The sequence below is a fragment of the Lycium barbarum genome, chromosome 12 (genome assembly GCF_019175385.1).
Source record: "Lycium barbarum isolate Lr01 chromosome 12, ASM1917538v2, whole genome shotgun sequence".
Lineage (NCBI taxonomy): Eukaryota > Viridiplantae > Streptophyta > Magnoliopsida > Solanales > Solanaceae > Lycium > Lycium barbarum.
This window is the reverse complement of record NC_083348.1, coordinates 35,317,238-35,343,590: the sequence shown is the minus strand read 5'-3', so window position 1 is coordinate 35,343,590 and position 26,353 is coordinate 35,317,238. Positions and strand designations below refer to the sequence as shown.

The 26,353-nt window shown below is 37.6% G+C and overlaps 3 protein-coding genes and 1 long non-coding RNA gene across 6 annotated transcripts; 3 read left to right on the top strand and 1 right to left on the bottom strand.

Moving 5' to 3' along the window:
• Positions 1-1,040: 1,040 nt before the first annotated feature.
• Positions 1,041-11,639, top strand: LOC132621341 (vacuolar fusion protein CCZ1 homolog B-like). 3 transcript variants are annotated; one of them, XM_060335567.1, is made up of 11 exons: positions 1,041-1,199; positions 2,765-2,961; positions 3,575-3,668; positions 4,788-4,965; positions 5,060-5,098; positions 5,202-5,311; positions 6,850-6,945; positions 7,993-8,448; positions 10,060-10,215; positions 10,715-10,944; positions 11,340-11,639. In XM_060335567.1, the coding sequence occupies exons 2-11, from the start codon at positions 2,780-2,782 to the stop codon at positions 11,365-11,367; spliced, it is 1,569 nt and encodes a 522-aa protein (XP_060191550.1). In that variant the 5' UTR covers positions 1,041-1,199; positions 2,765-2,779; the 3' UTR covers positions 11,368-11,639. The 3 variants fall into 3 exon arrangements, with proteins under 3 accessions (XP_060191550.1, XP_060191552.1, XP_060191551.1); XM_060335568.1 differs by having other exon boundaries at positions 1,044-1,199; positions 2,769-2,961; XM_060335569.1 differs by lacking the exon at positions 5,060-5,098.
• On the top strand, positions 5,318-6,509 carry LOC132621342 (uncharacterized). The gene is made up of 2 exons (XR_009575500.1): positions 5,318-5,585; positions 5,627-6,509. It is a non-coding gene; the product is annotated as an uncharacterized LOC132621342 (long non-coding RNA).
• Positions 11,640-15,152: 3,513 nt separating the features above from the next.
• LOC132624806 (uncharacterized) lies at positions 15,153-19,591 on the top strand. The gene is made up of 3 exons (XM_060339528.1): positions 15,153-15,600; positions 16,465-18,573; positions 18,655-19,591. The coding sequence occupies exons 2-3, from the start codon at positions 16,474-16,476 to the stop codon at positions 18,970-18,972; spliced, it is 2,418 nt and encodes an 805-aa protein (XP_060195511.1). The 5' UTR covers positions 15,153-15,600; positions 16,465-16,473; the 3' UTR covers positions 18,973-19,591.
• Positions 19,592-21,275: 1,684 nt separating this feature from the next.
• On the bottom strand, positions 21,276-25,943 carry LOC132624194 (uncharacterized). The gene is made up of 5 exons (XM_060339012.1): positions 25,874-25,943; positions 24,885-25,806; positions 24,250-24,699; positions 22,941-24,174; positions 21,276-22,832 (listed from the first exon to the last, which is right to left on the bottom strand). Exons 1-5 carry the CDS (start codon positions 25,941-25,943, stop codon positions 21,276-21,278), a joined length of 4,233 nt encoding a protein of 1,410 aa, XP_060194995.1.
• Between the last annotated feature and the right edge of the window lie 410 nt (positions 25,944-26,353).

Sequence of the window (26,353 nt, the reverse complement as noted above, 5' to 3'; positions counted from 1 at the left end):
TGTTACTTTTATTTTATTGTAGCGTATCGTTAAATCCATCGTTACGTAACGAGGAAAGGTCCTATTTTATGTAATGACTGATTTAGTCCTATACAGTATAACACAATACGATACATTATGAAACAATACATAACAATCATCCAAACAAAGTGTTAACAAAATAATAATTCATTAACAATCAACTTCTTTCAATTCATAATCAATATTTAACAACTAATTCATTCATAATCAATATTTAACAAATAACCAATTAACAAAATAATAATTCATTAACAATTAACAATTCAAAAATAACTAACAATTCATAAACAATTAACAAATTAACAACTCATAAACATATAACAACTAAACAAATCATAAACATTTAACAAACTAACAATTCATACGCATTTAACAATTAATGAAAAAAAAAGGAACAGTGGCAATAGCCACTGCCCAGCGCGATGAAAGCAAAAAAAAAAAAAAGAACTTTTTTTTTTTTTTTGGAAATTAACGACGATTACATGTAAAACATGCGTACAATATAATGTATATAACAAATTAATAACAAAAGTTCATAGTAGAAAACCTTAATCGAAGATTTTTGTAGAGTTGCGTTAATCGAGTTGTACGCCGCTTTTTTTCCACAATTCGAGCTTAAAATCTTGCTCCTTGACTTGAATATACCAAGAATCTAAACTTTCCCAACGAAAATTAATAAAAAACGATGTATTTTTATGTGGGATCACGTTGAAATCGCCTCCAATGGCATTTTTGAATTTTTTAACGCCACTGGAGGGACTAGTGGTGGAGCCGAAGGGGTTATATGGTGGTGTCCTATAGCGCAGTATTTTACTGCGCTATAGGTGAGAGAAAGTTTGATTTAGCGCAGTAAAATACTGTGCTAAATCACTTAACGGCACCATGATTAAGTGCTTTAGCGCAGTAATAAAGTTACTTTTGTGCCAATTTTTTTTTTTTTTAGTTATTTTGGTTACTTGAATTTTTATTGAGTGATTTTGCTTCTGGACTCCAACTTTAAGCCCGTGAAGAAAAATAAAAAAAAGCAATTTGAAGCTTGCTTTCACCTTTTTTTCCTCTCACTCCCTCTCTCCATTCTCTCTCTCCTACTATAAACCCCAAGTCCAGCTCCGGCGAGACCCGACCCGACCCGCGCGGCAGTCCGGCTCCGGGGAGACCCAAGCGACCAATGGCCCTCTGTAAGTATCTTTAAATTAAACTCAGAGAAGATAAAGTAAAAAACCCTAATCCCCAATTCAGATTTTGTTTTAATTTAAGGTTTATATATCCTAACTCTCATTTAAGGAATAAATTGTGAATGGATATCCCTGTGTAGGTGAATACATTTTTCTTAAGGTTGTACTATAACTTAGTACTAATTTTGGAGATCATGGAGAAAAGGGCTTTTTATTTTTATTCAGGTCATTGGTATAATATTCTACTAATGATTTTCAACTGAATCAAGCACACAACGCATTACGTAAAACAGCTGAAAGAACGTTTTTTTTTTTTTTTTTTTGATAACTAAAAATATTATACAAGAACATTTCTTACCATGTGTTTTTATGCTGTTGCCTATGATGAAAAAGGAAATGAAACCTTTCATTTGATCTTAGAAGCTATTGCCTATGATGAACATGGATGTTCTGGTCTTTAGTATTTATACAGCGGCGGTGTCTATCAGCCTTCCCATGCTTCAGACTATTCTATCGGACCTGCTATCATAATTCTACCCATGTTTTTTTTTTTTGTCTTCTCTGCTGGGTTGTTCTGGTTATTATTAGTAGACGAGCACTAAATCCTACGAGTTGCAGATAAACATAAAACAAAAGAACTGAAAATGTAGATTTAGTGTTTTACCAAATACTGTCCTTTACTGATTGTATGTAAAAGATACTGATTTTTTTTTTTTTTTTTGCAGCAGTCATATTGTTAGTTGTACTCAAAACTAATTTTACTACCAAAAAGAGGGAAGGATAAGAGAAGAAGAAAGAGACAATGTCTTTAAGAACATTTTGGTTGTTGCTCCTTGATAAGACTTTGGCTTAATACATAGTTTGTCCCTTTAGTTTGTAGTCAAATCCAATTTACACTTCTCAATTTCACGAGAAATCTTTGACAAATCAAACGTTTTACCAGGTGTTTTTGATACACATTACCTTTGTGTTTGACCATTTCTTCCACATGTGTATGTCACACGCCAATGGATTTGTCACGCGTGTTTTAACTAAAAAACACTTAAAATGAATAAATGAAAAAGCTAAGGAAAAAAAGAAGAAGAAAAAAGCGCACCACCTTCCTACCATTGGAGCCACCTCCGTTGTCCCTCAATACATCGTCCACTGCAAAACACTCTTTACAGATTCTACCAGAAAATCATCATCCATATTCAGCTGTGATTTTCTGGTAGATTCTACCAAGAGATAGGTTAGTTTTTATTTTTTTGCTTAGATAAGAAACTATAAGTGGTCCATTCACTCAGCCTTTTTCTGTGTGAAATACGCGCTTGCCATGTAATTAAAGAGGTTATTATTAGACACATTTAGGGAAACATTTGGTTGGTGTGTAAAAGGTTCCTGTGAAACTTGGATGTGTAAAGGGGGTTTGGCTACAAGCTGAGGGGGTAAACTATGAATTACCCCGAAGACTTTTGATAAGTAATGCATGGGTGTTCTAAAATCTTGTGTGATAATTCATATTAGCTGTGTTCTGTTTTTGAACCTAGTCTAAGTTGTGATTTAACAACTTGATATCTTGGTGATAGGAAGGGACCAGATAAATGGGAATGTCGGCTGCAAGCTCTGTCAGTGAAGCTATGAAATTGTGCATATTTGATTTGAGAAGGGGACAACATGAAGGGCAGGAGTTGGACAAGATTTTATATTTCTTTCCTGCTGATTTGCCTTTCCCCACCCAACTGTCTGTGATAGGGCTTAGTGAAGGACTCATAACATTTACCAGGTGTGTTGCAATTGGCAATCACATATCTGCACCTGTATCGATGAATGAGTTGAAATTCATGTTTGAAAGACTCTTGCTTAAAGACGGGATATCTAGATTGGTTGTTATGATTTTTATGTTCTTACATTTCTTCTTTCATGCTGTCTCGATAACTGATCTGCAATGTGATTTTAAGTCTGTATTCATGGATATAGCTACAATTCTTAGTTTTAGGGAGAATTTTGCCTCTGTTCATCTCCTTTTATAAATGGTCATTCTTATCGAAAGGATTCTTCAGCCATATCATTAGGTAGAAAGATAGCTTTTGTGTATTCTCATATTAGAGAAATTAAATATCTTTTTTTTAAAAAAAAAAAAAAAGAGCTTAAAGGTTGTTCTTAGATTGAAGTTGATTTTCTTAATGAAGAGCAATCGGATCCTGACGTGGATGTGTTATTTTAAGACCAAGAGTGCTTCATCTTGTGTTTATCTTCATTTTCTTGCTCTGAAAGGTAGATGTTCCTTTATATGTGAACTGGGCCATCTGGATGCTGTTGTCAACTTCTTACAGTTGAATGCTAGATGGCTCTTTCATGTGATATGATAATTTTTTTTTTTTTAAAATTCATTGCAGAATATTCTCTCCAGAGGCTCCATGTGAGGTTATAGAAGCAGAGATGCACTCCCATGTTTTCTACGAGGCAGAGCGTGATATCTGGATGGTGATGGTATGACCTCTTGTGCTCATATGATCATTTTTCGTTATTCAATTAATGAACTTTTCCTGGCATTTCATGTTACCTGTCATGGTTGAAGTTTAAAGATTCTTGGGTGAACTGTATGAAAGATAATTCCGCCAATGATCGAGTTGAATAATTGCATGTGGTGATTACTAAAGTGTTTGGGAGATTATATGATGTTGGTCTGTCAAACCTGCTAAAATTGAAAGTTTGATCAAGTATGGAGGCTGGCTATAATCTCCCTGATGTAAGCTTTGCTGGATATAAGTGGAAACGTCCCGCACCATCAGATTTGACAAATGGAATTTGGTTTTGAATTTGAATGATTTGATGGGCTTGTTAAAATCTCTGAATAGTTAATGTAACAGAAGTCCGTCTTTTAATAAGAAAAAAAAAAAAAAGAAATCCCACAAGTCCGTCTTTGATTATCTTATTTTACCTGTGATAGCTACTGCCCCTTTGCAATCATGGCTTAGTTGCTTTCGTTATTTTCATTTCCATATCGCTTTGAATTTCATGGCCCTATCTGACCTCTTTTTATGCTTTTTATTGAGCCGAGGGTCTTTCGGAAACAGCCGTCCTACCTTGGTAGGAGTAAGGTCTGTGTACACTCTACCCTCCCCAGACCCCACGTTGTGGGATTTCACTGGGTTGTTGTTGTTGTAAGTCGTTGTTGTTGTAAGTCCGTCTTTTAATATTTGCTGCAGCACCATCTTGGTACTGTTTCTAAATAAAACTTTACCTTATCCAACAAAAAGGAAAAAAATGACGCTACATGCTGACTTGCTTCTTGGATTTTTCCTTGCCCATACTTGTATAGTTTTACTTATGAACAGTTCCAGGACTGCCACATGCAGTGAACTAAAGCCTAGAAGGGTGGGGACTAGATTAGGAAAAATGAAAAGAGAAATGGTAACTCAAGAGGAAATTTCTTTCCATAATACTGCTGTTTGATGTCTAAATAAACTGCATTTTCAAAATAAGAAGTCTAAATAAACTGCCAAACATCATAGTTGCCAATTTCCTCATGTTTTATTTCCATTGCAGAAGAAATTTATTATGCTTTATAACTTTTCTGTTATATATTTGCTTTTCTGGTGATATTAGGTGGTGGAAAAAAGTGAGTCAGAAGCCATATGGCGTGCTGCTTTACGAAATGTTCTTAAAGAAGTTCACTCTCTCTTTGTGATGTTTCATGGGTCCATAAGAGCATTACTTGATAGAGAACCGAGTGGAGGGCTTACCCGGACGCATTTGTATTATTTCATTATGGATTATTTAAGTGGTGAGGCATCATTAGATACCTTGAAAATTTGCATCTCTCTTTTATAAGAAAATATTCCTGTTCAAATTATTTCATTGCAAGTCATGATTGTCAGCATTTGAAAAGCGGCCTTCATTGGAATTTTGCTGCTGGGGTAATACTGTAGCTTCTGTATCTAATAATTCCATTTCAGTTTGTGCAATTTGAACATTAGACTGCCTTTTGAATGCTTCACCTATTAATTTTCTCCATGGCAGATTTTCTTTCTGGGAAGAAGCTTCACTTGCCAAATTTCCGTGACTCTTTGAAGGAACGTGGAATGGTGCAGATGTTGACTATTGGGAGGGAAGCAGCACTTGAAGTTCAGGTTTGTCGTTATCAGTTTATTAAAAACACTAAAATTGTTGAAGTCCAGGCCATACTGGGATGAAAAGATAAATTAGTGGATTCATTTGTTTTGCTGGGTGTATTCATTATATTGCTCAGCTCTACGTGTCTGCTGTACTCTTCTTGTTGGCAAAAATTGATCAGGTTTGTGCAGTTGCTTAGCTTTGCCCTAGTTAGGAGCAAGTTTTGACTTCTCTGCTCTAATCTAAGACACCATAAGCTCACACTTTTCACATGGTAGCTTCTGCCAAAAGGTCGTGGCATCTTGATGTCAAAGAAAATCCCAGCTACTAAGGTCGTGGCATCTTGATGTCAAAGAAAATCCCAGCTACTATCTTTTTGGAAATCAGTCATGATGTAATTATGTGAAACACTTGGCGCTGTTTTATTTTCTGAATGATGTAATAAAGATATAAGTGTGTTATCGTGCAACGCAGAATAAAGATTGTTTCTTAATGACGTAATAAAGATATAAGTGTGTTATCCTGTCCATACTTGATTGCCATTAGATCTTCATTGCTTTAATGGAATTCACTTTCGAGGAATGAAAGAAGAATTTGGTTGCCCACATGTAGTTGGAGGAATAGTTCTAGAAACTCCAAAGTCTCGGCATATCAAACATCTCGTTGACTTGCTTTATTTTCCACCTTTAGCATATACACTATCGCCTCATTGACATTATTAGAAAATATATGTTTAGAGCTTCAAAGGTTTGCAGTTACCAGTTTCAAAAAAAAAAAAAAAAAAAAAAAACTTCAAAGGTAAAACTTTAACTACTGTTACATGTCTCAAAAAAAAAAAAGAAGGTAAAACTTTAACTAATAACATCTTTAATGATGAACAGCTGTATTTAATCGTCTCTCCATCTCCCTCCTCCTCTCTTTTGTAAAGATAACGGTGCGAAGTAATATTAAAATCAAGCTGGGTATATGTGGTAAGAGTGAAATTAGATAATGCATTATTATCTCATTAGTTTCTTTTTTATTCTTTAATCCATATTCTGATTATGAGTATTCATGTTTAATCTTGGATATATTATTCGTATCACACACTTCTGCTTTGGCTTTTACTTATTGCAATAGCGGTGGACATACTTGTGAATGTGCTTTCGATACCAATAGATTTCCTTCCAAAAATTTTATGATCTACTATAACCCCCACCCAGAAAAAAAAATAAAGGAATACGAGTGTATCTACAACATGCCCAGTGTAATCCCACAAGTGGGGTCTGGGGAAGGTAGAGTCTAATGCAGACCTTACCCCTACCTTGGCAGGTAGACAGGCTGTTTCCGAACATGAGTGTATCTACCAATAAGATTTAAAGAGAAGGATGTTACTTAATATGTGGCCTTACTGATGATTTGACTCTATTTTTTATGTCCCCTTTTGATTGAGGTGTATGAAATCCAATGCCTGAATGTAGATTTTTGTTATCAAGGCTAACGTTATTGTGCAGATGCCATCATCTTTTGGTCTATTGTCATTCTAACTACAGTTTCTTGCGTTGGGCATTCACAGTCACTTGTAAGGGTGCTAGAAACATGTGCTGGCTGCACACAGAGCTACTCACTGATCATGTTCCAGGACTTGCTGGTGTCAACAACTCTTGCTCCTGTAGGCTTCTCTCTCTCTCATTTTCACTTGAACTTTCCCTCTTTTTACTTTTAGTTAGACCTGGCAGTTGGATCGGGTTAGCCCAGGAAACTGGCCCAGAAAATATAGGCCCAGGAAGGTTAACTGGCCTGGCTAGTCCAGGCCTAAATGCTAGGCTTGGGACAGTGTCAGGACTTTTAGCACATGAATTGGCTCAAACAGGGGCCTACATCCAAATACGGCAGGGAAAAGAACACTACCAATCAAAACATAAAAATAAAAACTAAAACTAGTGATTCCAGTTTATACCATTGCATCTGTACAGGGACAAATGAGCTTGCTCTCGGAGAATATATCAGAGGTTCTTGTTCACTTATAAGGTTGGGTTAAAGCTCAACTAAGAAGTTAAGTGGTCAAAAATGATTCAAAGACGAAAGAACGAAATATATCTGAACATGAATAAGCTATCTCACTATATTAGATTGGGATTTCTTTTGTTAAATTTTTGTTTATGAAATGAATGTTTATTTTATTTTATTTGTACTTTTTGTTAAATCTAATAGCTACTGTTAATTTAACTTATTGTTCCACAAGTATTTCTTGTTTTAATTTACGAACTATTAAACAAATAAACAAATACAATGTTACGTTTGCGTTTTTCAATATTATTGTTGTTTAATTTTAGAAGTTACATTTTACATTCTTCAAAATAATTATTGCCAAATTCTATTTAAATAAATACAATGTTAAAAGTTTAAATAAACCCCGGCCCAGCCCATCAAGAACCGGTACAACCGGTTAGTAGTCCTGATCCGTGGCCGTACCCAAACCCTAAGAAATTTAACCGACCCAGCCCGGCTAAGTTGAAACCAGCTTGGGCTGGTTCAAGCCTTGCTAGTCCCAACTTAACTAGGTGATCCTACGCCAGTTCCCAGATCTTTAGTAACTTTGTTATAGAAGCAGTTGCAATTCAAAACCAATAATTCTGCATTGACAAACTACCTATGTGGGATCCTTCAAATGTCATGTTCTGTTCTAACCATGAATGGTAACTATTTACCTTTTCAGGGTGACTTGATTAACCTATTCACATATACTGTCATGAGGCTGACCCCAAATGCTCTGTCTGCTGGAGCTAGCTCCTGGTCCTATTTACGCAAGGGGAGCACTACTGCTAATGCTTCTGGGTCTTTATTGACAAGCTCTACCTCTGTTCTGGACCGGTACTACAGCTCACGGGATACTTCTCCAGTTGGAGTTCGTAGCTATCAGGTTGTTAGGCCCTTACAGCATGAGAAATGGTCTAAAGGGAAGGATGGATTCCTTGTTACTGATATTTGGGGCACAGAAGTTGGCAGCTTGAGTCCTAGCAGTCCAACAATTTGGCTCAAGCAAACAGAGGAGAGGATGTATCTTTGTGCTTTTCAGCATAGGAGCCTCACCATAATACTTTTCATTCCTGTCACATCTGTACACAATGGGGAGCAAGGGTTATCAGTGGTGAAGCATCAGATTCTGGAGAATGTAAGTTGATACATCAAATGGTTTTATTTTCTTGAAAATAAATTGGTCCATATTTAACTTGCTACTTGTTGTAGGCTGTTTCTTTTGACCTACACTGACTTCCAAATTAGGAACGCTTTGTTTTGGACATCATTCTGTGAACTTTATCTTATATCTTAAAGGCTAAAGCTATTCTATGACTTCTTTTGAAACATTAAAAAGAGAGAACTCAGTGATTATAAACTTTTCATTTTAATTTTACATTTGCTGTGGATAATGATTAAGAAGTCTAGTATCTGCCTGGTTCTTGTTGATTTTCTGCATTCAGTTAACGACTTAATGTTAGCAATGGTGAATGTGAGAAGAAAGTAATTGCATAAAGTCGCTATGGTGGGCCAGTTAGCAGCTTGGACCTTTTTATGCCTCAAGCTTCCTATATAAGGAGGAAGGTGTCTCCATTTCCTCGTCTTTTGTTGGGAGTATATAGAAGGATAGATGGTTAACAAGGGTGGAGGATGTTGGAGTAGTTGCTGACAAGTAAATGGGCAATAATCCTAATTTATCTGGCAGCAGAATGGAAAATCAAGGAAATAAAAGTTTATTGTACTGTTGCAGTTGGGATGAACAGAGAAATGGAAAATGCCATTCTCTTATGAGCAGGAAAAGAGGAACTCTTTTCAGTTTATATTGGCAATACACTAAAAGTTTTCCTTCATGGAGATCTATAGCAACTCGGAGGCCTGTGTATCTCATGGAAGTTTTAACTGTCATGGACAGTAAATTGTCTCACCAATTCTTCATTTTTGTTTCAGTATGTGCAATCTTGCATTTTGTTATAGGGTTCAGTCTGACACATGAGGTCAATCTGACTGCAAATATAAAATGGAAGGAAATTTGTAATATGTCCTTGTCAAAATTAAAGTTACACACTAATAAATCATTCTGATGTAATTTATATTGGTTATTAATTCAACTCTTTGGTGTACAAAAGCTAGAGTCAGTCGTAGACATTCTGTATCCCATGCTTTTTCTCTTGTGAATTCTTTTGACTTGGAAGGGATAGAACTCTTTGTCTCATGTGTATATTTTATTTAGTTAGACAACTGTAATAGTATCAACTTAATTGTATTCTAAACTTGAACATTTCCTCACTAACAAGCTCACTGTATTGGGTCCTGGGTTTCCTTTCCTTGGTTGTTTACGTGCCCTTCGTTGAAAAATACATATCCCATCTGTATATGTTCTCTAGGTTTTACTAGACTTCTTAGAAGACTTAAAATAGTGGCTCGTAGTGGTTACGAGCAAAGATAGTTTTGGTTTGACTCCTCATAAGTCGAGTGAGCACTAGTAAGATAATCACTCGATGCAAGAAGATTCTGCAAAGTTCCTTGAAAGGAAAAACAGAAAACAAATATACGAGCTCAAAATGAAAATAACTGAAATAAATATCAACCATAGTGCTTTTATCAAGATTATGTTTCTTTGTGTTGTTGGTGCGTTTTCCGTACCATTTTCATTTGCTGAATATACTCTCTGCTTTTGAGATTAATACTTAATAGTCCTTTCGCGAGCATACTTGTGATATATGGAATTATTATCTTGGTTAGTTTATGACATATCTTGTAATTTTAGGCATCATCCAAGATATTCAAAGTTGAAGAGAAACTATCCCGAGGATGGGGTGGCGAGAATGCATATCATGTGAGTGGTTACCGCTACTTACTTGTGGATGGTGATAGATGCATCTCTCGGGCATCTCCACCTGGAAAAGTAACAACTCTTACAAAGGTTAGATCACTGCCCTTTTCCTTCTTTTGGTTGTCAAAGCTTTCATTTTATTTCAAGCCACCTATTATAATAATTGTTTTCTTTGTTCTTTTGACTATATGTCGGAAGTTCAAGTGTGTGCCTATTTAATAGGCATGTGAAAATAGTAAAGAAGCTAAAGGTTATTTGTTGTCTCTAATTCTGGCAGCTCTTGCTCCTTAACTCTGTTAACATTTTGTCACATTGTATGGGTACTGCAACATACTTGTTGCCGACAGATATAACACCGTCTCTTTAATATAACTTTCTGACGTTTTTCCTTATTGCTTGAAGGCCTCTTTTACTTTACATTTACGTGGTGACCTGTTTCTTGTTAAGTTCACAAACATTTGCTTAATGAGTGTTAATCATGAATTGGTTATGTTCTTTTCTCGCAGAATGATTTAGCCATAGTAATCAGGTTTGCGTACTGTAAAATTAGATTTGATAGTTACTCTAAAAAATCTGATAATGCGTGCAGGATTCTTTAGTTGCAATGAGTAAGCTCCGAGAAGAGGTTGACTTAGAAAAGAGCAGAGCCAAATGTGATGGCTCTGACTGCGAGAAAGACCAAGAAATATGCATTAGAGCAAAAAATGGTGCTTGGGTGATTTCTCGGTTGACACGAGGGAAGGAGCTTTACATGGTACTTGAGAAAGCCAATGAAACCCTTCTTTACGCCTCTGATGCTGTTGAAAAGTTCAGTGACAGGTAAAATTTCCCGGGGAAGGTCCAAGCCAAAAGTATATTTACTGAAAATTTCAATTCTAACGATGAATTACTTTTGAAATCGTAAGGATTCTTAAACCTACATGTGCCTCAAAATGTCCTCTTTGAATTCCTTGTTTTCTTACGTTTCCAATAGGATTTAACTTATATATAACCGACCCTCAAAAAATTATATTTTAACCTATTGTAGCAAGTTAACCTGCCTTATTTTCAGGTTACTAATTTGATTGAAAATTCTTTTGCACTCAATGTATAGAAGTTAAAACGCTTTCCAGTAACCCTATCACCCTCTTCCGCATTTTGATGGGTGATTCAGTGGTATTATAACGATCTTTGGAGTATGGTTAGTCTCATGTTAACTTTCTTAAATTGTACAGGTATTGCAGTGGAGTTTTTTCTTTGTAATAGGAAAACCAGTTTTTGGTTTTTGCCGAGACACGCGAATACACAGGAAATCTATAGCTATTATTTTGTTGTTAGTCCAAATGTGTGTACTGTTTATAAGTAAATACACCTGTCTGTTCCCTTTGGAATATTTGAATCACTTGTATAATGATGCATTTTTTCTCCCTGTAATTTCAAGTAACAATTTGTAACCCAGTTGAGTCTTCGCTGGTCTCTTGAAATAGGAGAAATGTGAAGAAGAAAAGAAAAGAATGTGGTTGTCTGTTTAAGAATTGTCAACTGCCTGAACACATAAAGTAGACCCATTCGCAGGTGGGGTGTCTCCGGTAATAGTCTAATTGATATTTGATTTATTGTAGAGATTTAAGTTAATTTAATTTACATATTAAATTAGTGGTAATTAAAGTAGCACGAAAGGCCTTGTAGCTTTGTTAAGTAAAGTTGGAGCGAACGATGAAAGACCAGGTTTCAGTTCCAATTGAGACTACCATGTGAACACCCCAACCACCACCAACATATCATGTGTAATCCCAGTATCCCACGAGTGGGGAATGTGAACATCCCCATTGTTTAAAAATTTTGGTCATACAAAAAAATATTACTAAGATTTTAGAAGTAATTTAATAGAAAAACACACATCTCCAAAAGTCAACCTAATGATCGAAGTATCACAACCCATAATAGAGTTACTTGAACCCTGTTAATTTGGTTTTTTATTTGTGAGGATAATTTCAGGAATCTTTTTCAAGTTTTACTTCATAACACTAACCTTTTGAGAGTGTAAATTGTTATCATCATTGTTTTAAATAACATAATATTGGGAAAAGGGTAAAAAATATCTCTCTATTTTGTTTTAATGGCTAAAAATATCATCCGTTACAGTTTTGAGTCATTTATGATCTTGCCGTTATGAAAGTGAACAAATATACCCTTCATTTGACGGAAATTCCCAAATTAATTCAAATAACCCGATTTTACAAAAACTAACTCGGTTCCCTATTTTACTCGCCCCGATCCACCTCGTAAAATAACCCATTCTTTTTTCTCTGCCATATTTTCTCCTCCTCTGGCGAACTCCATCCCCGACCAACCACTTCTCCTATTCCCTCCCTCTTTCTTGAGTTTATATCCCGTTTTAGAAATTTGGGCAAAGCAGCCATCTTCGGCGAACCACGAAATCAATAAACCATTCTTAATATAAATATTCTCGATGTAACATAGGCTTGAGGTTGATCATGAAACAGAAATTCAAAAGAGGAGTTAACCGAAATCAGATAAATTTAATTCGAAGGCACAATATGTACACCTGCAGCAATCAACAGTTGATTACCACAAAAAGTGTCCACAGATGTGAAAAAGGATGAGTTTTTGTGTGTGTATTTCAACATAAAAAGCCAATTCAGAATCATAAACCCATTAAAACTTTCGCCGGAGATGGTTGCTTTGCCAAAATTTCTGAAACAGGATATAAAATCAAGAAAGGGGAAGGGAATGGGAGAAGTGGTTGGTTGGAGATCGAGTTCGCCGAAGGAGAAGAAAATATGGGAGAGAAGGAAGAATGAGTAATTTTAGGAGGTGAGTCTGGGCGAGTAAAATAGGGGAGCGGGTTATTTTTTATGAAATCGGGTTATTTGAATTAATTTGGAATTTCCGTCAAATGAAGGATATATTTGTTAACTTTCATAACTGCAGGGGCATAAATGACCCAAAATTATAATGAAGGATATTTTTAGCCATTACAACAAAGTAAAAGGATATTTTTGACCTTTTTCCTATAATATATCTATTTTTTTTTTTTTTGGGTACAATATGATCTATTGCTATAGCCAAGAAAATATATGTACGCATACATTTTAGAGATCTACTCCTATGATTTCAAGTACTTTTTGATAATGCATTAGATAAAAATCAATGCGTTTACCACTTATAAAACTCATAAAAAAATATCATTTTTGCACGGATTTCCCTTCAAAGGTGCTGGTCTTTAATTTTTGCCCTTCAAATTGCTGGTCTTTAATGTTTGCCCTTCACTTAAAAAAAATGACTGAAAATATCTCGAAGTTCTGGGTTCGAATCCCGCTCAGTAAGAAAAAAACAATTTCGCAAGGCCAGCTGGAATTCTACAAAAAGCCTAACTCTTGCCCAAATAAGCCTAATTTTACAATGAAACTCTGCTTTGTGATTTTTTTTTGACAGACTCGAAATTCGAATTCAGAACCTCAAGATATTTATGCGAAGGATAAAAATTAAAGACTAGCAATATTGAGGGGCAAAAATTAGAGACCACCCCCTAATAAGGGAAATCGTGCAAATTGCCCATTAAATATTGAACAGGACAAAAGGAATAAGACGGTCTCCATATAGCATCAAGATCCACAAAATAAGAATATTTAATTTGGTGAGGCAACAACATGAAATTTGAAGAAAAATAGCTAATTTGCTTTCTTTTGTAGAGAAGATAGTTGATCGCTAACTGCACAGAAGATTGAAGAAGAGGATGAAGAACGTGGAACAAAACCAGTATTTGCAGAGTAGAGAGGACTTTCCAGCCAAAGAATTTAAGCATTTTCGCTTAAAGAATTTACTAAACAAAAGAGTATATTGTTAGGAAAAGTTAGTTAACTTGTAATTTTTTTGCATTAATGATAAATATGTCAGACGGTGCTAAAGGGAGGCAAGGGGATAATTCTCCTCGCAAATAAAAAAAGATGATCCTATTTGTTATATATGAACTGTTAACTCCCTTTGAAATAAAAAATAATCTAATATAGTGAGAGTTCAAAACTTATTTAGCTCACATATTCAATAATATTGTATACTGATAATTTTTTATTTCGCCAACGGCTAGCAGTTAGCAGAGAGGTCGGTGAAAGTCCTTTTGAAAAGGGTAAAATATCAAATCATAATTTAAGATTTGCAATTTTAATAGTGTAACCAACAAATTTCCGAGTCTTTAGAAAAATAAATAATCAAGACAGGAAAATTGAGTAACAAAATGTAGTATTTGATTTCAAGAATGTTGAGTGTTACAATCTCTATATAATCCTCTGATTCTCCAACAATAACGTAAACTATGTTGAAACTTGAATATGATTTAGATTCAAGGGCTTCAGCAGCTTGATCTTGAATCTTCGTATTTGAATTTGGATTTGGTATTTGCCACGAACAAGTAATTTGATCTTGAACGCCTTGATACTTGTCTTCGTTCTTAATCTTGAACTTTGAACTTGAACTTGAGCTTGAGCTTGAACTTGATGGCTTGGATGCTTGAACTTGTAGCTTGTAGAGAAATATGTAGACTTTGATCCACGAGCTCTCTTCTTGCTTCTTGTTCTTAATTCCTCCTCCTTTATGAGTTATGAGGATCCCTATTTATAGTTTTTAGGGAGGTACAGCCTTGTCATTTGATTGGTCAGAGCATATCATCCGTACACTTGGCATGATTTCATTGGCCCATTAATTTGACTTGAATTGCCACCTCATTTGACACGTGGCGCGGACTTGCATTTCAAGATAGGCTTGGACTTTGGGCTATTAAAGTGGACTCATCATTAAGATTAGATGATTAATCCAACCATATTAGCCACATTATTTGAACTATTTTCTTAAATTTAATATAGTCCAAATTAATATACTGATTTAAATCCAATAAAATTTTAAATGACTACAAAATGCCCCCTACTTCAAGACTTGTCGTATTTGATTTTTTTTTTTTTAGACTAGGCTTGAAGTACAATAAAAGATGAAAAACACGTTTAGAGACTTGAGACGTTTATTTTGTTTCATTTTTTTTTCTAGCGGATTTAGTGGACTGCTGGCCCAATTACTTTAATCTTGGGTCTTGCTAACAAAGAATGTAGCTTATGCAAAACTGATTGGTAATTTGAAACGTTGGGTGCCTTTTTTTTTTTTTTTTTTTTTTTTTAAATACACGTTTAAAGAAAGGATTTTTAGTTCCCTTAGAACTCTTCCATCACTTGGACTCCTTGTCCATCAATAAGATACTTGCTGCTTCTTCTTTTTTTCCGTTGCTTCACCCGTATCCCAAATTTTAGGGATACCAAATTCTATTTTTTTGAGAGACAGTTACTTGCAGCTGACTAACGGATTAAGAAGCTCTTTTGGACACCTATATAAGAAGCCAACCTTCTCAACTCAGAGCACATCACAATTTTCTTTTTGCAGATTTTTGTTATCGCAGTTATCTTCAAACTTTAGCTCTTCTTCTTCAAGGTTTGTTCCTTCTCCTCTTAGAGCAAAATAATTTATTAGCTTCGCCTCTTTATGTCGGAGAATTCTTGGCTTTATTACCAACTTCATTCCAAACTTGTTTACTCTATGTCACTTTAAGCAAAACGTACACAGCATCATTTTCTTGATACTATTTACTCCTTCCCTTAAGTGAAAGTAGTAAAACTTAGTTTCCAGCATCCATTTTTCTTCATGCTAATCATTTTGCTTTCTATATGGCACTTTGAGCAAGTACCAGACACTTCTTCATGTTTATCATAAATGATTTCTTTCCCTTCTGAGATAGTACTTTGAGCACAGTATGAACCATATTTTTTTTCTTGATTTAGGCTTTTGTAAATTCTTTTTATAGCAACCAGAGGAAAAAAAAATGATACGGCCTCGTATATCTTGGGAGTCATGTCAAGACAAATAACTATGTAGCCTTGTATTTGAACTCTTCAATGTAACTTTTTTTTTTTTTTTTTGATCAGCAAAAGAGAAAATTGGCGTCTATTTTATTTCCAGCGACTAGTCTCCCTTTTCTTGTGCCATATTTATCATATATGTAGAGCCATAAATTTAAATAGCTCTATGATAATCCTTTGAGAGATTGATTTCATATTAAAATCTTATCTCGGCTTTACGCGATATTTATATGACTCGCACCCTATCTCTTGTATACATTTTTTTAACAAATGCATGATCAGTGTGATCCTTAGAAGAGACCAGTCTTAAGGCGTAGTACAGGGTGAATCTCTTTTTATCAGCGCCTTAAGATTTGGCTATGATTTTATCTGTGATGATCTCTATTATTCATTTCCTTGTCTTTGAGTTGGATGATGATGACTTCTTTTGCCCTTGCAGCTCAACAAGATGGTGAATTTTAGAGGCTACACTTCCCCCTCATCCAAACTTAAGTATCTTATTATTGAGAGTAATGATGGTGGTGCAGCAGTGCAAACGAAATTAGTGGTTCATACTCCCTTAACTGGATGGTATGCAGGTTCGTGGCCACCCCTTCGGAACTCGCTTCATATGTTAAACTGGACTTCAGAATGCAAATCTACTTCAACTCGAACTTCCCAGATGTGGTCTCTTCAGGCACCCAACCACCGCAATGCAAATATTGCAAGCGCGCTTCCAAGCTTGGGTCGTCGCATAGTCCGAGGAGAAGTACGCTGGGGAGAGACGGTAGTGTTCGAAGGTGAATATTGTCACATTCCAGGATATTGGGAGTGGGCCGAGGATACACTCAGTAGAAGTCAAGAAGTCTTAAGTGCAACAGATATCTATGATGCCATTTATGCCTCGCTTTTCACGTATGATCGGAATTCAAATATATTGCAAGCATTTTGTGAGGCTTGGTGCCCCAAGATGAATACACTCCTTACATCCGTCGGGGAACTATCTATTTCTTTGTGGGACTTACATACACTTGGAGGTTTGCCGATTGGAGGTCATTTCTATGAGGAGGTTATCCCTGAAGCTAAGGAACTCACAGGAGTTGACACGAAAAATCAGAGATATATTTCACGAGTTTGCGAGTACTTGTTCACCGCTTTTCATTATCTTCAAGAGGGCAGAAGCGATAACCCGAGGGTCTCTTTGAGCAAGTGGATACAATTTTGGTACAAAAGAGCTCTAAAGTACCAACCTGCTCCGCCAAGGAGGGAGAAGAAATCTGCGCGTTTTAAATCAACACACAACCTTACTGGAGCTATACCTAAGGCGTCCCAATGGTCAAGAGAGGAAGAAGCTGTATTTCATAAACTTGGAGTGAAGCCTGCAAAGAGAGATGAAACATATCTTGCAGCATTTTTGTCATGTTGGTTGTGTGCTTTCGTGCTTCCTTCCGAAGAGGGTAACTTCATTCGTCCAGGGACTTTTAAGATTGCTACTATGATGGCAGCCAAACGAAAGATTAGCCTCGCAGTGCCGGTTTTAGCAAGTATTTATAGCAATCTTAATAATATTTCCCGTTCGTCGCGACTTGATCTTATCAAAGTCCGTTTTCCAATCCATTATATTTATGGTTGGCTTGCTTATTATTTCAAGACTCATTTTGTGCTCGTAAATGGACCGTCTAATCCACTGATGGTGGCATATTCGGGAGAGGGTGCCGCACGGTACTTCGAAAAAAAGGATGCAAGGAAGCGTATCCATCAAGGAGATAATGTAGCTTGGACTTCAACTATGTTAAATAATTCTGAGCCTTACAACTACGTTGATAATAATGATGCACAAGAGCTGGAGCTAAATTATTTTATGAGCGTCCGCTTTGGATATCTCTCCTTGAGGGATGGAAACTCTGTCATTATCGAGCCATATAGTCCACACCGATTCAGTCGTCAATTTGGATTTTATCAAAAAATCCCAGGTGCTTTGGCCAATGATTATCGCAGTGCCTCATTAGCTAAAGGACTCCAATTTTGGCGGATTTGTGTGTTATCCAAGTCTATTTCCTGTGCGACTTTCCCTCCTATTACACCTAATGTGAAGAAACTCTTTGCCGATGATTACAGGACTTGGTGGTTGAAAACACATGGAAATTTTCTTGATGACTACTTCCAATATTTGGTGGATGCAGCTGGGCCAATCTCTAATGCGCTTTTAAAGGGTACACATCAAGGATGCACCATTGCAGCCCCAATGGCTGATGATTCTTTCCTTCCGGAGGTCATATTGACCGAGAAATGCAAAGGCAAGGGGTCTCAGTTACTCATAAAAGCTCCAACAGAATGTTTGGATGATCAAGGCCACCAAGGTGGCAGAAGCTCATTTCTGCTGAGTAAGGCTGCTCAAGCTTCTAACAAGAGATCGTCTCGAGGCGAGAGTGATAGCAGTTATGAAGATCGTTGTTGGAGGAAAGTGAGGCCGCGTTCAGAAAAATTGGAAGATACCAATTTGGCAGTGGTCAAGATTCCTGACAGCGTTGATAGTCCTTCAAGGACCGTGACAACTCTTATTAGAAAGGTATGACTTAAGGCCTTCAGTTTGTCACACATGCCATAATGATTTTTACTAACTATTTGTCCTCTTTTTTTTTTTCTTCAGCCAAATAGTGTTGGAGCATTACGACGGGGAAAGTCAACGGAGAGCGGTGAGTCTGTTTCTGGTGCGGACCTAATAAAATCCTCTTCCATAGCAAAGGCAGAACAGGGGACAACTTCTATTTTTCGTGATAAAGTGAAAGAAAAGTTGAGTTCCGACTTGCATAAACGTACATCAGCTGTAGTCTCTGTATTTGACGGAAAGAAGGTTGTCCTGAACTATAGAAAGATGTTTATTTCTAATCTTTGGGTTGTGATTCGAGATAAGCTTTCCGGAAGTGATGTAGATAGGCTTCCTCTCTTGAAGAAGAAATCCAAGTGATTCTCCAGGATATGGATGGAAAGGATGTGGATGTTTCCCCTTTGATGAATTTATTGAAGTCGTTTTTTGAGCTTGCAGCTTCGTACGACCAGGCACGGTCAGACCTACATGATAAGGAAAGAAATATTTATAGCAGCCAGAAAAGAAATATTTATAGCAGCTGGAGAGCATCTTTCAAAGACCTACATGGAAGCTGCCAGAAAAGAAATATTTATAGCAGCTGGAGAGCATCTTTCAAATGCCATGTTTGAAGAACACGAGAAGGTCGAAAGAGCTTCATCTATCCGTCAATCTCTAGATGAGGTGCGAGAGAAGTTAGAAAAGCTGCGCGCAAAGGAGAAGAAGTTAGAACTCCTCCTAGAAGCCACTGAGAAGGAAGTCGAAGGTGCTAAATTGAGGGCCTTGACTGCTGGAAAGGAGTTCGACGCGTGCCATGATGTAGACTTGTCGAATGCCAAGGACTCAATTGACTTAGAGCAGAAGAAGGGGCGCCTGGAAGCTATGCGCCAAGACTTAATCAATTACAAATTATGTTTAGATTAGTCTATAGAATGTATTTCAATTGCTCTCTTTCTCTTTTTCTTGCCTTTGATTGATTAATGGATGTTATTATCAGAAATAAAGACTTCGTCTATTTTGTTTTAGACTGCGCATTCTCCTTGATACGTCCTGTGGTTGTTTTTTTTTTATTTATTTACTATACAAGAATGAGATATCCATCGTGACACACTGATACCACCAAATTTCCCTTAAACAGTATTTTTTTTATATCTCGAAGTTCCCAAGGGTGACGAAGATTTGAATTTAGAGGCCACACACTCATTTCCTCTTACAATAACGTTGTTCATCAGCTTTGCGTCTTTGTGCCAAAAAATTCATATCTCGATGTAGGAATGGCGAAATCACGAGCTGTAAAATTCCCCGGAAACTAGACTTCTAAATCTAGGAAATATCCAAAATTCAAAGTTTTATACTTTCTGAATCGTCCCAGATATTTCCTAGAAGTCTGCCTTAGATATCGGCACGCTGGCAGGTTCAGATTCGCGCGGCCTCACCAAAAAATTCATATCTCGATGTAGGAATGGCGAAATCACGAGCTGTAAAATTCCCCGGATACTAGACTTCTAAATCTAGGACATATCCAAAATTCAAAGTTGGATACTTTCTGAATCGTCCCAGATAATTCCTAGAAGTCTGCCTTAGATATCGGCACGCTGGCAGGTTCAGATTCGCGCGGCCTCACCAAAGAATTCATATCTCAATGTAGGAATGGCGAAATCACGAGCTGTAAAATTCCCCGGAAACTAGACTTCTAAATATAGGACATATCCAAAATTCAAAGTTGGATACTTTCTGAATCGTCCCAGATAATTCCTAGAAGTCTGCCTTAGATATCGGCACGCTGGCAGGTTCAGATTCGCACGGCCTCACCAAAAAATTCATATCTCGACGTAGGAATGGCGAAATCACGATCTGTGAAATTCCCCGGAGACTAGACTTCTATATCTAAGACATATCCAAAATTCAAAGTTTGAAGCCTTCTGAATCGTCCCAGATAAATCCTAGAAGTCTGCCTTAGATATAAGCACGCTGGCAGATCCGGACTTGCGCGGCCTCACCAAAAGAAAAATTAATATCTTGGTGTAGGAACTTCAAAGTCACGAGGGCTTTGTCCCATTGGAAAGGTAACTCCCAAAACTACGATCTTTATAAAAATCACGGCCAAGAGCTTTGCAGATCGTTCTTTAAAGTTAGCTCGGATTCTGCCCTACTCGACTTCTTAGTTTTGCGCGCTTTGTATAACTTGAGTTCGGTGTTTTCAACTCCTCCACTACTTGGTCTTCCCAAACTCAACTTACAAATGTCATATCCATGACGAGGACAGAGGCATAATTCACGTTTGATTCATCTACACAAGCTTATTTTTTTTAATGGCGTCATTACTTGATAGAATGGATGCGATGTTCACATAATGCCATACTATTTTTTTTTCGTGTGACTGAACTTAGAATAATACTCTAAGCGCCTACGTACCTCGGTGAAGAGGATCAAGTCATACCGTAGTTCAGAAAAATGTTTTTTTTTTTTGGGTGCGTGTGTCCTAACTTTTGCCTAGGCTGCCCTTTGCGGGGTTTTCAACCTAGCGGACATTTTTTTTTTGTGTCCTAACTTTTTCCTAGGCCGCCTCTTGCGAGATTTTCAACCTAGCGGACATTTTCTTGGGCCGTGCACAGTTTATACTCTTGCGGGCCAGGAATTGCATGCAGTTTATGCTCATGCCTTAAGGAGCGTATTTCTTCTCTTCAAGGATAATATCTCTTCATGAATTTCCCATTGATGGGCCCAATTCGCAAGCCTTCTGAGTCAACAAGCTTAAAAGCGCCACTTAAGTATACTTCTTGCACAACATATGGCCCATCCCATTTAGCAGAAAATTTGCCCCCAGATCGATGAGAAGTAATAATTGGCCTTCTTACAACAAGGACTTGGTCACCCACTTGGAAGCATCTAAGACGAACCCTTTTATTGAAAGACCGAGATAGACGGGCTTGATAGCATTCCAGGCTTTGTTGAGCTTCTAGCCTCTTTTCATCGAGAGCTTCCAATTCTTCGAGGCGCAATCTAGCATTTTCTTCATCAGTGAGCCCTTCTTGAATAGCAAGCCGCAATGATGGGATTTGACGCTCAAGTGGAAGGACTGCTTCAACTACATAAACAGGCAAATAAGGAGTCGCTTGCGTTGGTGTGCGATAGGTGGTCCTGTATGCCCAAAGAGCTTCTTCCATTCTTTCATGCCAATCTCTCTTAGATTTGGAGACGACATTCTTCAACAAGTTGCAGAGTGTCTTGTTAAATTCTTCAGCGAGGCCATTGGCAGCGGCATAATACATAGAAGAATTACGTTGCTTGAAGCCAAAAAGGTCACAGACCTTAGTCATCAACTTGTTATCGAATGGCTTGCCATTATCTGTCAATATATATCGAGGAATGCCGAAACGATAGATAATATTGACTCGGATGAAGTTTGCCACATTCTCCTTCTTTACTTCTTTAAGAGAAACAGCTTCTGCCCATTTCGAGAAGTAATCAGTCACAGCCAAAATGTATAAATGACCGCCAGAAGACTTTGGCAATGGCCCAACAACATCCAAACCCCAAGCTTCAAATGTCCATGAAGCCACGGTAGGGTGCAATACTTCTGGTGGTTGATGTATGAAATTAGCATGGAATTGACAAGCTTTACACCTTCGAGCATAATCCAAGTAGTCTTTCACCATAGTTTTCCAATAATACCCCATTCTTTTTATATGAAAATGAAGTTTTGGCCCAGATTGATGCGCCCCACATACTCCAGAATGTGCTTCCTGCATGGCTTGAACGGACTCATCTGCCCCCAAACAACGTAAAAGTACTCCATCGAATGATCTTCTGTAGAGTGTATTCTTATAATAAAGGAAACGAGGGGCTCGTCGTCGGATTTCTGTCTTCCTTCGAAGATTTTCTAGCAGTATCCCATAACACAAGTAATCAATTATTGGTTGTCGCCAATCTTCAATTTCAACCTCTAAAGTGGTGATGGCATGCTCAACTTCTTCTTCACATTCATTTGGTGGTGGTACTACCCATCTCTGGCAAACGACGACTTGCATTTGATTAGGTGATACTAATGCGGAAGCTAGAGCTGCTAATGCATCAGCCTTTTTATTTTCCTTTCTAGGAACATGTTGAATAGTCACTTCTCCTAGCCAACCTATCAATTTCTGAGCATAGTTGCGATATGGCAGCAACTCTGGCTTCTTAACCTCATAACTACCCAAAACTTGATTGATCACCAACTTGGAATCTCCAAAAATTTGTAGCTATAATTGTTTCATGTCAACAGCCATTTCGAGCCCAAGTATGAGTGCTTGATATTCAGCAACATTATTGGAGCAGTGTTGTGTTAGAGTGAAGGAGTATGGCATGACCTCCCCTAAGGAAGTGACAAACACTATTCCAGCACCAGCTCCTTCACAATGTGCAGCACCATCAAAGTACATTTTCCAAGGAGGTTGAATTTCCATAAGCATTGCATCTTCATCAAGTAACTCATCGAATAACTCCCAATCATCTGGAATTGGATGGTTGGCCAAAAAATCGGCTAGCACTTGTCCTTTTGCTGCCTTTTGAGAAATATACACAATTTCAAATTTCTGAAATTGGAGGTACCACCTTGCTAAACGATCACTTAGGACGGGTTTGGACATGACAAACTTGATAGGATTTGCTTTCGAGACGAGTCGCACCACATGAGCTTGGAAGTAATGCTTCATCTTTTGAATTGAGAATACAAGTGCCAGACATAACTTCTCTATGGGTGAATAATTTATCTCGTTCGGTGTCATCATTCTACTCAAGTAATAAAGTGCATTTTCTTTCCTTTTATCGTTTTCTTCGGCTAGAAGTGCTCCTACTGACCTTTCTTGTGCCGCGATATATAATATCAACAGTTTTCCAGGTATGGGAGCTACAAGTACTGGAGGCTTCATCAAATAAGATTTGATGCTCTCGAAAGCATTCACACAGGCTTGGTCCCATTCAAAAGGAATATCTTTCTTCATAAGACGACTGAATGGCTGACATCTCCCAGCCAGATTTGAGATGAACCTCCTAAGGTATGCCAACTTTCCTTGCAGGCTTTTTAACTCATGGATATATTTAGGTTCGGGCATCTTCAGAATAGCATCGACCTTAGCTTGATCAATTTCGATCCCTCGCTGTCGGACGATAAATCCGAGGAACTTTCCAGAAGAAACTCCAAAGGCGCACTTCAAAGGATTCATTTTGAGTTGGTATCGTCGAAGTCTTTCGAACACCAATCTCAAATCTTTCAAGTGGTCATTTCTCTCCCTTGATTTCACCACCAAGTCATCAACATAACACTCGGCGTTTTTATGTAGCATGTGATCAAAGATTTTCTGCATGGCACGTTGATAAGTAGCACCGGCATTCTTTAAACCAAAAGGCATCACCTTGTAGCAATATATACCTTTAGGAGTGCGGAAGGCAGTAAGTTCTTCATCCTTTGGTGCCATGCGAATCTGATTGTACCCAGACGAACCATCCATGAAAGACATTGCCTCATATCCAGTCATGGCATCAATCATAAGCTCGGGGATTGGAATAGGAAATTCATCCTTAGGGCATGCATTGTTAAGATCCCTAAAGTCAACACAAACTCGGATTTAGCCATTCTTCTTTCTTACAGGTACGATGCTCGAAATCCATGTGGGATACTTAACTTCACGAATGAAACCCGCTTCAATGAGTTTGTTCACTTCAGTTTCAATCAAGGGAACTAGTTCAGATCTAAAGCAACGTTGAGCTTGCTTAACAGGACGAGTACCCCCTTTTACGGCGAGACGATGGACTGCAACTTTGGGATCTAATCCTGGCATCTCCTTGTAACTCCAAGCGAAAACATCTTTGAACTCCATAAGTAGCTCAACATATTTGTTTTCTTCATCAACATTCAGTGAGGCACTTACATATGTGGGCCTTGGGTCTTCACCAGTTCCAAGATTAACTTCCTTTAATGCATCAATAGTCGTCTTTACCCCTTCCTCAAACTCAGGCGGTGCATCTTCAGCATCTTCATCTTCTTGGGGGTCACCATCATTGAAAGATATGTGATGACATGCATGAATATCCACAAACTTTTCCTCAACTCTTGGATGAAGCGTAGTGCTTTGTTCGTCCCAGATTGCGATGCGATATGATGATCCTACACTTTCTCGTCTTCATCACGCCCCTTGGTATGGATTATGGTATGTGTTTTTGCTTTGAGGACCTCCCCACATGAAACTACAAGTTTTGTTTCTCGCCTCATTCTAGAAGGAATCAAACTTGGGCAATCCTCGAAAATGTTTTACTTTTGAGCATAAACAGGAGCTTCCATCCTTCTATTATTTCCTTGGTGCTTGTATTTCTTCTTCAATGGTCCCAATCTATCAAACACTGAAATCCTTGGAGTTGGATTGGTAAGTCGATCAAACACGGAAAGCCTTTGGTTAGACGCTGTTGACTCTTCTTTAGTGGTAATGTAGTTGTTGCTTGCCCTTCTTATAGAGATGCGGACTGGTGAAGGTTGTTTGTAACCCAAACCTTCATGTGATTGTTTGACAGCATACCCTTTCTCTATCATCATCCTCTGAGTAGGGTTTAGTCCATGACTTCCCTTTCCAACAGCTTCTGGTAGGAACTTCCCTAATTTAGAAGGCTCATTGGGATTGTATCCAGCTTTTGCCAATAACTTGTAGGCGTTTGGGTCAAAACCCTCATCTGTACGCTTTTCTGGAAGTGATTCGTGTGAATTGGATGATTTGAAAAATCCTTCCACCATTTTTGAAGATGATTTGATTGCATCAATTTGCTTTATAGGAAAGGTCAACCCACTTAACATATTACCCTGCAACTCAGAAGAGTGGCCTTCACCCGTCTTCGCCTTTGGAACATAGTGAAGAAAAGAAGTATTTTTATTTCTTGAAGATTCCATGTTTACCTTGGGTACCTTGCTCACGTTATTAAGCGCTTGATTCTTTTCAACTATAACCTTTACCTTTCCAGCTGTTGGATCATCCATCTTTGCAGTACCAACCTTTTTTATTGGCATCGCATTATCCACTTTAAACTCCTTCGAGACACAGTTCTTCAAGTAGAATTTCGCATCTGCAAAGTGTGCTTCTGTCTCAACAAAAGGCTCATCATTAGCAACTATCTTCTTTTGGACCCCATTTTCAAGGTATTTAAAGCACTGATGGTAAGTAGATGGAACCACTTTATTTTCGTCATGGCCTTCCTAACAAAATATTATATGAGGTCTTTGCGTCAATCACGTGCATCCATGCGTTTGAACACATACCTCCCATATTTATTTCCAGCTTGACAACGCCTATAGCTCTTTTCCCCCCTTGATTAAATCCCTGAATCATCAGACGACTTTCAGACAGTTCATCTTCCAAGCTCTTTCACAATGCGGATTGGGAGAATGTTGACTCCAGACCCATCATCAATCATGATTCTGTTAACTTTATGCCCACGCACAAAACCAACCATATATAAAGGACGATTATGCAGTGTTTGGCCTAACAAAAGATCATCATTAGTGAATGTGATTTTTGCATCACAAGTGTCCACTTCTTCAGAGTGAGTCTCGATGAGGTTTTCACACAATGGAAGTGACGGCAATGTCACATCTTTCTTTTTCATCTCTTCTTCATCAATATTGCAACATGAGGCCTTAGCATCATAGTGAGAAATTTTCATGCGAAACCAGCTTGGCAAGAATTCCTCTAATGTTATTGGACAACGTGGCCTTTGATAGTAAGCCTCCTCGTTTGTT

Excerpts from the sequence above, each read along its gene's own strand:
- LOC132621341 (XM_060335567.1), top strand. The coding sequence starts at position 2,780 with ATGGGAATGTCGGCTGCAAGCTCTGTCAGTGAAGCTATGAAATTGTGC. Across the intron at positions 5,312-6,849 it reads AAGCAGCACTTGAAGTTCAG|TCACTTGTAAGGGTGCTAGA; the intron begins GTTTGTCGTTAT and ends GGGCATTCACAG. Across the intron at positions 10,216-10,714 it reads AAGTAACAACTCTTACAAAG|GATTCTTTAGTTGCAATGAG; the intron begins GTTAGATCACTG and ends TAATGCGTGCAG.
- LOC132624806 (XM_060339528.1), top strand. The coding sequence starts at position 16,474 with ATGGTGAATTTTAGAGGCTACACTTCCCCCTCATCCAAACTTAAGTAT. Across the intron at positions 18,574-18,654 it reads TGACAACTCTTATTAGAAAG|CCAAATAGTGTTGGAGCATT; the intron begins GTATGACTTAAG and ends TTTTTTCTTCAG.
- LOC132624194 (XM_060339012.1), bottom strand. The coding sequence starts at position 25,943 with ATGATTCAGGGATTTAATCAAGGGGGGAAAAGAGCTATAGGCGTTGTC. Across the intron at positions 24,700-24,884 it reads GCTCCTGTTTATGCTCAAAA|CACTACGCTTCATCCAAGAG; the intron begins GTAAAACATTTT and ends GGACGAACAAAG. Across the intron at positions 24,175-24,249 it reads GGTTTCATTCGTGAAGTTAA|GGATCTTAACAATGCATGCC; the intron begins GTATCCCACATG and ends TGTTGACTTTAG.